This window comes from Spermophilus citellus (genome assembly GCF_964194105.1).
Source record: "Spermophilus citellus genome assembly, chromosome: 17".
In the NCBI taxonomy this organism is placed as follows: domain Eukaryota; kingdom Metazoa; phylum Chordata; class Mammalia; order Rodentia; family Sciuridae; genus Spermophilus; species Spermophilus citellus.
In genome coordinates, this window is record NC_138199.1 from 67,345,774 (window position 1) to 67,357,931 (window position 12,158).

Consider the following 12,158-nt stretch of genomic DNA (forward strand, 5'->3'; position numbering starts at 1 on the left):
ATATGTGTTGACAGTTTTCAAATTTCTTTTATAATCATCACAGGCAAAACATTTACTCTGTAACCTAAAGTCTGAATAATGACAGAAAAAGAGACTCACTGAATTAAAAAGAGGTTAAAAAACGAGTTACAAAAAGCAAATACTGTGCTGCTAGGTAATCGATTTTCTGTAAAATCAATATTATATCTTAAGTTCTACTTTACCTAATCAAAAAGATGAGAAAATATTCAATATGTTGAAGTTTAAGAAAAGTTAAATGATCTCTGTCTTGTCCTCAGAAGTGTCAACAATCTTATCATAAATACATTTGTAAACCTAGTACTCTGCGGAATGGGACTTGTTGGCTGGTCCCGTGGCTGTGTGGTCTGGATAATCTTTGGCTGTGTGGTCTGGATAATCTTTGGCTGTATCATTGCTCTCACTGAATTTACCCACTTGCTCTACTGAAAATAATACTATTGGGAAAAGTTATGACATGAGTTTCAAAAATATTTTGTGCTATTCTGAGATAAGGCATATTAATGCTATAAAATACTGTCTTAAAAATGAATCACAAGCTAAAAGAGAAGCAAATTATTTGCAGCTTTAAGGCTCTTCCTGTGGGAGAAGTTTCCACTTGACTGAGAGATCAAGTTCATTATCAAAGTCATCCAGCTCCTGCTCCTTGGAGAGCTCCAGGAAAACCTGAAAGGGAGAAAATCATAAATAAAAGGGGAGGGTTGTCACCCTGCGCAAAGGGTATGCACATACAAGACACTTAGATTCATGGATGACGTGGAACCACTAAAGCCAACCCACCTGCTCCAGGGTGGACTGCGAGAGACTGTACTCCTCCAGGTCGAAGCTCTGTTTGACTGTGGAAGGATGAAAATATATTAAAGGTTCGTATATTTTTTATTTAGGGAATTTTATTGAGTCATGTCCCCAAAGCACATACAAGTAGATCTTAAATATAAAATAGAAGGTAATAAATATTCTTGGGTTGAGTATGAAAAAGCATATGCACCATATGCTCATATAATAGGAAGGAAATACTGTCCCATTTTCATAGAGGTTTGTGGCAGAGTCACCTCAAGAATGGAAGACAATATAAAAAGTTCCAGAATACCCATGCTAGCTAAAAGACAGTTCCCACTGTGCTGAAAAACTTCCATGGGCCCCTCTATATCTCCCCTCATTCTTCTCTGCCTTAATGTCACAAGCTGACATTAAGAGATGTCTCCCAGTGGGTCCTAGCAGAGGAAAGACTAGCCAGAGGGACGGAGGGGGGAGGTCATAGCATTTATGCTTTCACTCCCTCCCTGACACTAAGTGTGTCCCTTGATTGAAAGTTACTGTCTCTCCAAGGTGGTAAATTCCACCTGACTCTGACTCTACTCCCAGGTTCTATTCCCCGCCCCGCCCACCTCTGTGAACCTAAGTATGGTTTTGCTGTTTCTTGCTATTACACTCCTTACAGGAGCCCCTGGTGTTATAGTTACAGCTCTGATGATCCAATCAAGCTTTGCTCCATATTATCCCTTCCTTTTCCCTTTCACTCTACTCTGGAGAGGGCCCAAACTTCAGCTTATGAATCAAGAACAGATTAAGAAGAGAGACAACACGGACTATCCCATCTTCCCAGCTACAGACCTCCAAATTGGAGGCAAGCCTGACTGGGGAGAAGCACATGACCCTAGAGTTTGGTTGGAGTTTGCATTACTCAAATGTGATCTGGTGGTTAGGAAGAATGAATCTAAGAAGAATTGTCACAGGGCATGCATTTTCCTGCATGGTACCCAGCCTAGCTCACTCGATAAATGTGTTGCAGCCGAGAGTGCAGTGATGCCTATTGATACCTGGATAAAAAAAATGCTGGCTTATGTCTCCACATTTTGCACTTTGTGTCATCCTCACACAATAGGATAGGACTGTGATTTTTAAAAAAAGATGTGTATTTTCCCATACACATAAAAATCTTAGTCTCAGCAAAATAAGCACAATGGAAGGAATTTGGGGGTAGGAGAGAATAGTTTTTGAAAGCAAAAACATTAGAAATCTCTTAAAGAACAAGCTTTCTTGTATTCTTGGGAGTCAGCCTTCCTGGAACATCAATATTCCTGCTACTAATCCATTATAAATGTTTCCTGTTGATCAGAGACCACTGTGGGAATCCTTCCCACAAGAATGACACAAGACTAATCCGTAAGCCAAAGTGGTCAGTATAAAATATAGAGCATAGAGACAGGGTAAACAAAGGATGAGAAAAAGAAGACCTTATTGGGTAATTATAATGATGTCTCTAGGAGAAGTCCCTCTTTAAAAGCTGGAAAGCCTGAGGCCTCTCATAAAGTCAGGAAGCAAGCCAGAAAGCACAACTCAAGAGGAGGCCTGGGGAGAGTTCATAGCTCATCAGGTTTCTTACACTAACATGGTGAAAAACAAGCCCCGGTTAGATCAATGTGGTGTGCCAAGACCAAAAACCAGGGACCCCAAAAGAGTCATGGATTAGCCCACCTGAACAAAGAGAGGAAACTTCTTATCACTTTCTAATGCTATCTAAGAATACTTCAAGATAAAAAAAAAAAAACCAAATTGATATTTTTCTGCTTGTATAAATCTGTGGATGTTGCAGCTCTGAATGTCAATGGTCTCTTTCCCCCAGAGCCTTGTTCATTGAGGACAAGGTTTCTGGAACTGAGCCCTGATGACATGTTTGTTAGATCATTCTTTCTCATAGGGACTTCCCTAGGCAATGTGGATGCTCAGCAGTTCTCTGGCTTCAACTCTCTAGATGCCAGTTGCACCCTGCCTTCTTACTGCTACCCATAAGAACCAAAAGCAACCCCAGATGTTGCCAAATCACCCCCCTGCTGAGAACCACTGTATTAGAAGACTCAGTGATTTATTTAGCATGTAATATCACAATTCTTTATGCATATATATATTTTTTTATTTCTGGTTTGGCTTTTTCTGTTTCTCAGAGTCTCATCTCTACACAGACACTTGCCTATCTCCAATTTGAAGAAAGCCCGGGACAAAGGTTGCACATCCTCAACAGGCAACTTATAGACCAGGAGGGAGGAGAACCTGCAAAGACAAGACAGTGACATTGAGCCCAAGTTTTCAAGGACAGGATCTGTAATGGGTACATGTCTGAAAAGGAGAAATAATTTTGTCCACATTTTGTTTAAATACACACAGTGTATGGTCTTGGAGACAATCTGAGAATACATTCTCTTTGACCAATGAAAGTTAATCCACTCAGAGGAAATTGGGAGGCACAGGGAGAGATGCACAGCATCTATGCCTCAATCAGGGAGAACCACTTCTCCTGGTTCTTAGTGAAAAGAGAAGAGCTTTTAAATAAAAAGCAGCAGGTTCAACTCCAGTGTTCACCACTAGCTATCATTATTACCTAACCTACCTAAGCCTCAAGCACCATTAGTAATAATAACACAAAAGCTAAAAGACACCGTTCACTGAGCTTCTAGTGAGGCCCAAAACTGAACCATGTAATTTATGCAGGGCATCTCCTTTAATAGAGGATTACTTTAGTTTCTAGAAAGGGCTGTGGAAATGACCTAAGTAAATGTATACTCAGTAGCTGGTGCAGTATAGAGGTCCCACAAATGCTAATTCCTTTGCAAGATTCTACCTCTAAATCAGCACTTAGTTGTCTTGTTTTTCCTCCTCTAGTAGCCTTGGAATAGGAGCCTTTCTGTAATTAACATAATTAACATACAATTATTGTAGAGTTACAAAAAAAAAAAAAAAAAGAATGACATATCGAGGCCCTGAGCAACTTAGCAAGACCCTATCTCAAAATAAAAACTAAAGATGGGCTGGGGATGTGGTTCAGTGGTTAGCACACCAGGTTCAATCCCTTGTATGGAAAAAAAAAAAACCAAAACCAATAAAGCTTCTATTTCTCATCACTCTTTACAGAAAGGCCAAGATAAAACAAACAACACCTGTGTCTACCTTTCCTGCCTTGCAGCCTGGGGGAAGAGCTTCAGGATCTCAGCATGGAGGGACTCCACATGCTCAGGGGTCTTCACCTTCATCTCCAGCAAGTAATCTTTGCCAAATTTGCTTTTTAGGTGTTGAATGGAACCGATACACCTGGAGGTAGGGGAGGATGACGTCAAGCAAGGTAAGGGAGAAATCTACTGCTGGTGCTATTTTACCTCTGAGGGCTGGGGAGGGCCACACAGAGCTGGGAGCAGATGCACCAGCTCCTCACATTGGCAATGACTTTCTACCAGAGTATGCTACTGGGGGGCCAAGCGTGGGCCCAGACGAGTACTCACCTCAGCCTTCCGGACACCATGATGGCCACGCGGTCACACACGGCCTCTGCCTCTGCCATGTAATGGGTGGTCAGGAGGGCACCCCGCTCTGAGTTTCTAAAGGTGGCCCGGATGGCCTGCCTAAAATTAGGTCAAGGGAAAGTGATATCTTAAGCAAATGCTCAAGGTATTGTGTAATTTTTTTTTTTTTTTAATTTCCATTGGGGCATGCAGTGAACATTGAAACATGAAGTGAATTCAGCCTAGACCCAAACCAGGATTCATGAAAGGATGAAAAGCATGGAAATAACCAATCTATTGGTTAGAGCTTATAATTTAGAATGTGGCTTAGACAGAACATAGAGGAGGATATTGGGTAAAACGTTTGGAAAAATGCTAAATTTCAGATGTATTTATGAGAGTGCAGAGGGAAGAAGGACAAAAAGGGGGAACTTACTATGAAATATGTATCACAATATATGCTGTAAAGGTACAAAATGACAGATTTCAAAAATTTCCAAAAAAATAATTACAGAACATATTGAGGACTTGGGATGTTTCTTTTATCCTCCTTTAAGAATTGTGTCTTGGTTATGTTGAAGAAAGATTGTGGGCTGGGGTTGTGGCTCAGTTGTAGAGCACTTGCCTAGCATGGTGTGAGGTACTGGGTTCAATTCTCAGCACCTTATATAAATAAAAAAATAAAATTAAAGGTCCATTGCCAACGAAAGATAATAAATAAATACATAAAGGATCAATTCAATTAAGTATGCATTGTGCATACCCAGAAGACTTAAGAAAAAAATAAAATTCTTAGAGTAGGCATTGGTTTAGGGCATTGGTTTGGGGCATTGAACATTTATATTTACAGCATATATATTTTGATTATTACGTATTTTATAATAAGTTCTCTATTTTTGTCCTTCTTCCCTCTGCCTTCTCATATATACTCCTGAAAGTCAGCATTCTTCCAAACAACTCTTTACCCAATATCATCCTCTATGTTCTGTCTAAACCACATTCTAAATAATATAAATGAATGCATCTTTTTCTCCTTAATAATTGAATATGAAATCAGACATTTCTTCCCTTCATTTTACTTCTCCTGATAATAGATTTTCTAAGAGAACTACTTTGAAGGTCAGTTGTTACAGGATCCGTAAATCCACATGGAGTTGCTCATGATCATGCCTTACCACATGTGTTGCTGCCCCTCAGGGTCCATCCCAGTAGATGGCTCATCCAGAAGCACCACTGATGGGTTCCCCAGGATGCTCAGCAGGAAGCACAGCTGGAACAAGAGGGAGAGCCCATCCGGCACTGGTCGGCAGGGTGCACAGACCTCCCCCAAGCCCTTCTCATACCTTTCTTTTTATTCCCTCTGACAAGGTATTCACAGGACCCTTTAGCTGGTCCTGCAGCTTGAAGGCATCCACCAACCTGAAGGAAACACAATCCATGAACAATGGGAAACAAGAACAAGCAAATCAGAACAAACGCTATAATAGAGAAATTTGTAGTTGAGGAATTTTAAAAATTTCTCTATTATAGTCATCAGAGTGGTAATAGCTTTGAAATCTCCTGGGATATTGCTATGGCATAGATATAATTTGTCCCCAATGGTTAATGTGGTAGAAGTTTGGTTTCTAATGTGGTGATGTTAGGAGGCAGTGTGGACCTTTAAGAGGTGTGGCTTAATGGCCTGTCTCTAGGTCATTTAGGGGCATGGCCTCACAAGAAATTTTGGAATCCCCAGCTCCCTCTGGTTTCCTGTCAGGTCATGTGACCTCTCCATCTTATACACATCCCTGCCATGTCATCTGCTGTTGGGCCCTCACCAGAGGCCAAACCAATGGGATTGCTCAATACTAGACTTCCAGCCTCTAAAACTGTGAGTTACTTTCTTCAAAAGTAGCTGGCCTCAGGTATTTCATGATAGTAGCACAAAATTGACTAATACTATATGAGCCGTTCATAGTTGTTACACTTATATTTTCCATGACTTCTTTTTATATTAGCAATAATTAGTAAACTTTCTCCCTCAGGCTCATCGGGTGAGAAAATAATAGTGAACTGGGGTTCTAGATGCCCAAATCTTCTCCTATGAGCAAGGGATCAGTAGCTAGAAAGTGCCTCCTCTGATTTGTCTACCCCTCCCCCATAGACAAATGGGTGTGGCTCCCCACGTACTGTGTAATGATGGCAGAGGCGTCCCTTTTCTTCAGCCCCTTCACAGCAGCATACACCTCCAGGTGTTCCCTCACTGTCAGGCTGGGCCACAGCACATTCTCCTGAGGACAGTACCCCAGGAACCCAGGAACATCCCCTCCACAGCTTCCTTTCAAAATCACCTATACAAAAAGTTCATTCTTAAAGATTATTCAAAATTGGGTGTGTTTGTCACATGAGTGTGTACTCCAGTGGCCTTATCTTCACATACATGGGCTCTAAGAGTAAATATGTAATCACTTCAGAGAAAAAAAATGGTGATAAAACACTCAATAATTCAAAAAGCAAATCTTCCTCCTTGTTAGAGACTTTGTTACCAACCCCAATGCCAGGGTTGAAGTCAAAGTTTCTTATTGGGTTGTTCATTGCTTGACTTCATTTGTTGATCCAAATACTAATAAGAATAGATACTTATTAAGGATTCTGTTTCAGTAGTAATAAATAATTATAATCATAGGGTCTATTTCACAATAAGGCAGTGGTTCTCAGTCAGGGGCAAACCTTCCCCCAGGGTACTTTTTTTTTTTTGGTACTGGGGACTGAACCCAGGGCACTCTCACTGAGTTATAGTCCCCAGCCCTGCTTATTATTCTGTGACAGGCTTTTGCTAAGCTGCCTGGGCTGGCCTCAAACTTGTGAACCCCAACTCAGCCTCCCAAGTAACCAGCCTCCCAAGTAACCATTTAGCAATGTCTGGAGACAGTTTTGATGGCCACAGTTTGTGTGTCTGTGACGTGGAAAGTGTTATACTGGCATTTAGTGGGTGGAGACCACAGATGTTGCTAAATATCCTACTACGTACAAAAATTATCCAGTCTGAAACATCACTTGTTTCAAGTTTGAGAAATCTGAGCTAAGTAATAAGTGAAAAAACTTCACATTGTCTGCTCCATAAGAACCAATAAGCCCATGAGAGCATTTCTTATTCCCTGTGCTGTGCAATAATAGCTAATGTGAACTCAGTGCTTGCTATGGGCCAAATCTAAGCATTTCATATATTTTGAACTATGTTATCCTTACAGAAACCCTATATATGTTATGTGTTGGTCTCATCATTCCTGTTTTACATATGAGAAAACCAACATGTGCATGGATTTGCACAAGGTCACAGAAGGTAAACCTGGAACTAGATCTATCTTCAGAATCCAAGCCTTGAACTTGTTGCTATATTATCTCTCCCCAGTACAAAAGAGGAGAAAATAAAGTAACTTTGCCTCATGGAGCTTTTGTTCTAGAGAAAGAAACAAACAAACAAAAAAATAAAGATGTAAACATGTAAGTGAACTAATTAAAGGTTCTGCTTCACGATTTCAAGGAAATAAATGTGTTTAAAAAGACTATGAAGGTTTTAATTTTGCAAATAATGTAGGCCTTTTGGAAAGGTAGATTTTATAGTGACTAGAAGGAGATAACCAAGCAGATGAAGAGCGAAGGGCAGGGCACCCCGGCTCCAGGGAGACCAAGCCCAAATGCAGCAGGGGCCTACTTCATGCTTTGACCATGACCCTTGCTGCTCCATCATTGGTTTATTTTAAAACTGATGTTTTTAGTTTTTTTTTTCTTTCTTTCTCTTCTTCCCATCTCCCTCCCTAACCATGGGGAAAGTAAGATTAATCTTCCTTCCATCCTAGGCCAAGTTACCTGTCCTTGAGCTCACACACCAGAAATGAAGGAATCCAGACTTTAGGACAGGCACCAGAAGATTTAAGAAACAGCAGGGGGAAAAAAAGGGGAGAGAATTGAACAACAGCAGAGGAGGTAGAGAGGGAAGATGGGAGGGGAGTGGTGGGGAGGGGGGATAGTAGGGGATAGGAAAGGTAGCAGAATACAACAGTCACTAATATGCCATTATGTAATAATGTGAGTATGTAACAGATGTGATTCTGCAATCTGTATTTGGGGTAAAAATGGGAGTTCAAAACCCAATTGAGTCTAATGTATGAAAGATGATATATCATGAGCTCTGTAATGTTTTGAACAATCAATAAAAAAAAAAAAAACAGCTATCTCTCAAGGTCATAAGAGAATTCTGACCCCTGACTGGGCACAGCTGGAGTATGACTTTGAATCACCTGTTTAAAAGCCCTCTGTTCCCTGATGGTTAGAACCCTAGCCTCTTGGGACAGGAGTCCCCAGTGTTTCTCCTTTGCTAACAAAGCAATAGAAGTTTTCCTCTAAACTTTGTCCTCATTATTGGATTGGAATTGGGACAAAGAAAGATCTTTCAGTAACATAAAGATCCTACAATAAGAAGGTGAATGAGGGTCAATCTAACAAGGGGTAAAGGTTATGAAAGACAGTGACAAGGAGCCCAAGTCATGTGGAGCCTTTTGCAGCCACTGTAAAGATTTGGGGTCAATTCCAAGTGGGAGATTGTAACAGAGAGTGACATGACCTTATTTGCATTTTAAAGGACTGCTTTAGCTGGGTGAGGCAAGGGTGGAAAGGGAAAGACACCCATCATGTCACCACCCCAGGAAAAATTCCTTTGTCAGCACTCTCTCTGACTTTAACCTCCTCTCAAAGGCCAATAGTATTTTCCCTCCAAAGTGATAGTCCTTTGTCTGTCCATCATTTGGCCTTGACAAGTGGAATGAGTATATTACTCAGGTTTTTGCTTTGGAGTTTAGACAATTATTATTATTTTTTCTTACCTCTGATTATTATTGTTGTAATAAATCCTAGGTCTTTTGCCAATAACCTGTTGTCTTTAAGAACTTCAATGTACCTACAGTAATACCTCCTGCTGCTCAGCTTCCCACATCTTTACATCTGTTGGGTCAGGATGTGTCACAATAAGAAAGTTTCTGTCGCAGAGACCCTCTGTAAAGATCTATGATGTTCTCCTTGCTGATGGACTTTTATTATTACACAAGTCTCACATATCCATAATTACAGCGTTTAACTAGAGAAGAATTACGAAACATGAAGATTTGCAACTGCAGTCACATTAGCAGGACTTGTCATTATTCTGACTGTGGTTTCTGATTCGATACTCCATGAGACAGTTCAACTGAACAAGTTCTTAGGACAGATAGGTCAACAAAGTAAAGATCTCTATCTCAAGACACCTATGTTTCCACTAATGTTTTACTCAATAAAGGGCACAGTATAGGTAACATCAGCCTTTTTTGACAACTATTTTTGGAATCAGAGAGTGAATTTTTAAATTAATCCTTTTCATCTGATGCATAAATCCCACTAACTTATTAAGGGTCATCTGTGCATTTTTAAGATTGTGATCATATTCATTGTAAAGCATTGTTCTGGGTGGCATTAGTGACCATCTCTCTGTAGGTTTTACTGACCTGCCCTGCAGTTGGTTTTGTGTCTCCAGTTATCATCTTAATGGTAGTACTTTTCCCAGCTCCATTGTGTCCTAGCAGCCCTATAACTTCACCTGAAAGAAATAGGTATACTCAGAATATGCAATCATTACAAGAATAAAAGCAAATACCACTGGCAAGCACTATGTGAAATGTGCTATGTACATTATTTCACTTATTCTTCACAAACATGCATCCCTGATGTTATTACTAGCCTCATTTTACAGAAGAGGAAGCTGAGGCTTAAAGAACATAAATATCTTGCATAAGGTCATGCAGTTTGTAAGAGGCTGAGCTGGAATTTGAAACACATTTTTATTTTAGGTTGGTTGCATTCAATGAACATTTTCCATAACATGTGCTATTTGTTAGACAAGAAGAATGCACTAGTATGCTTCAGTGGGTTCCCATCATTGTGAAATTATTTCATTGTAAAATCTGTATGGAGGCTGTGGGTGTAGCTCAGTGATAGAGCACTCGCCTGCATATGCAAGGCCCTGGGTTCTATCCCCAGCATCAGAAAAATAAATAAAAAGAAAAGTCATATTTGAAAATAAATCAGAATAAAATCTAGCCATCCATTTTAACAGAAACACTGTCTCTTATTCTGTCTGTTTGTGTCTCTCTTTTTTAATGGAGCAGACAAAACTGTCTTCCTAGGCGAGGAGAAACCATGTCCTAACTCTACGGGGAGGCTTGAGGCAGGAAGGGGCAGCCTTAGCCAATAGATGCCTTGGCTGTATTTCCTGATCATCAAGAGCTGCCCCCAGATTCAACACCCATCCTGCCTTAGAAAGCTCTAGTCTTCAGAGGTCCAAATCACACTCCAACAGAACGATAGCTTCCAACCTTTTTTAACGCAGAAAGAGACGTTTCTTGTGGCGATTTTTTTCTTCGGTCTGGAAAAGCAGTTTTTCTTTTTGCCTGCATATTCCTTCCGCAAACAGCTGGCAATGATGACTGGTTTCTGAAAAGACAGGCCAGTAGCCAAAGGGCATTATCCTCACCTTCAATCCAGAGAGTGCTCCATGCACCTTCCCACCAAGCCTTCTTCTTTATAAAACCATCCATCAAACCAGTCTTTCCCCTACAAGCTGCCATTTCAAGCAAACTCTCCCAAGGCTGACTTCCTGCAGGGGAAGAGCTTTTGCAATTCACAAAATCTTACTTAGGCTTTGCAACGTTTAGCTGTATTTATTAAAACTATCACCCTAGCCAGGAGTGGTGATGTACACTTGTAATCCCAGCAGCTGGGGAGGCCAAAGCAGAAGGATCTCAAGTTCACAGCCAGTCTCAGCAATTTAGTGAGGCCCTGAGCAATTTAGAGAGAACTTGTCTCAAAATAAAATATAAAAAGAGGCTAGGGATGTGTCTCAGTTGTTAAGTGCCCTGGAGTTGTTCAATCCCTATTACCCAAAAAAAAAAAAAAAAAAAAAAAAACTATCACCCTAAAAAATAAATTGACAAGTTCATATTTCTCTGTCCTCTGTGTATGTGTGTGTGTGTGTGTGTGTATGTGTGTCTGTGTTTGTGTGTGTGTGTGTGTGTGTGTCTGTATCTGTGTTTCCTCTGCTCTCCTAGCTTTGTGAGCACCATGTACCTATTGAAGTGAAGTCATAAACTACACAAGTAAGGATGAAAGAATCTCATGTGCTTTTCAAAAATTAGGATTAGACAATTGCTCTCTTCATCGGACTGACAAAATCATCTGGTAAAGAATGGGTTTGTAGGTTCTACCTGGGGCAGATCCAGGATAGCCATAGCATTGGCTGTTCTCGTTCTTTCTATCTTAACATCTTCATCTTCTCCTTCAGGATCTTCTGGGTTTGGTGAAACATCACCACTTCTTGGAGAAATTCTAAAATCAAAACAGCATGATAATGATGGATTTCCAGTTGAAACTACGTGTGGCAAAAATACTGAACCCCCTCTATCCTACTATCAATTATTTGACTAGATTAATGAGGTGTGCACAGCACAATCTTTATTCTTCTCCTCTCTGCCACTTGCCTTTCAAGCAGCCCGGGTACCATCAATGAATCCAGTGATGCTACCCTTATCCTGCCTTTGCTTTTACCCAAGTATAATTCTCCTCATTGGCAATGACTTTTTCATAAACAATAATATAGTATACATCCTCCAACTATGGATTCTGAGGCAGGGCTGTAGGATAAAAGGAACCTAAAAACTGTGTGTCATCTTGTCATTCTCTACCCTACCAATGTTAGATTGGCCTTCTGTGTGGTAGTTCAGGTGTTCAAGGCACACCTGAGTCTTGGTAACACCTTCCCCATAGTTTCCTATTTGAAGATTTTCCAATTACTAGCTTCCA

General features: G+C 40.5%; 1 protein-coding gene across 3 annotated transcripts in view; it reads right to left on the reverse strand.

The window, feature by feature from the left end:
• Positions 1-380: 380 nt before the first annotated feature.
• ABCA9 (ATP binding cassette subfamily A member 9) overlaps positions 381-12,158 on the reverse strand; it is a 61,140-nt gene continuing 49,362 nt past the window's right edge. For all 3 annotated transcript variants that reach the window (XM_081271923.1, XM_081271922.1, XM_081271924.1), the window contains 11 exons: positions 11,564-11,684; positions 10,676-10,793; positions 9,809-9,900; positions 6,462-6,622; positions 5,636-5,711; positions 5,468-5,562; positions 4,293-4,412; positions 3,964-4,104; positions 2,990-3,069; positions 799-854; positions 381-684 (listed from right to left, as the gene is read on the reverse strand). In XM_081271923.1, coding sequence (XP_081128049.1) covers positions 586-684; positions 799-854; positions 2,990-3,069; positions 3,964-4,104; positions 4,293-4,412; positions 5,468-5,562; positions 5,636-5,711; positions 6,462-6,622; positions 9,809-9,900; positions 10,676-10,793; positions 11,564-11,684 — 1,159 coding nt within the window. In that variant the 3' untranslated portion in view covers positions 381-585. The remainder of the gene's footprint in view (positions 685-798; positions 855-2,989; positions 3,070-3,963; positions 4,105-4,292; positions 4,413-5,467; positions 5,563-5,635; positions 5,712-6,461; positions 6,623-9,808; positions 9,901-10,675; positions 10,794-11,563; positions 11,685-12,158) is intronic.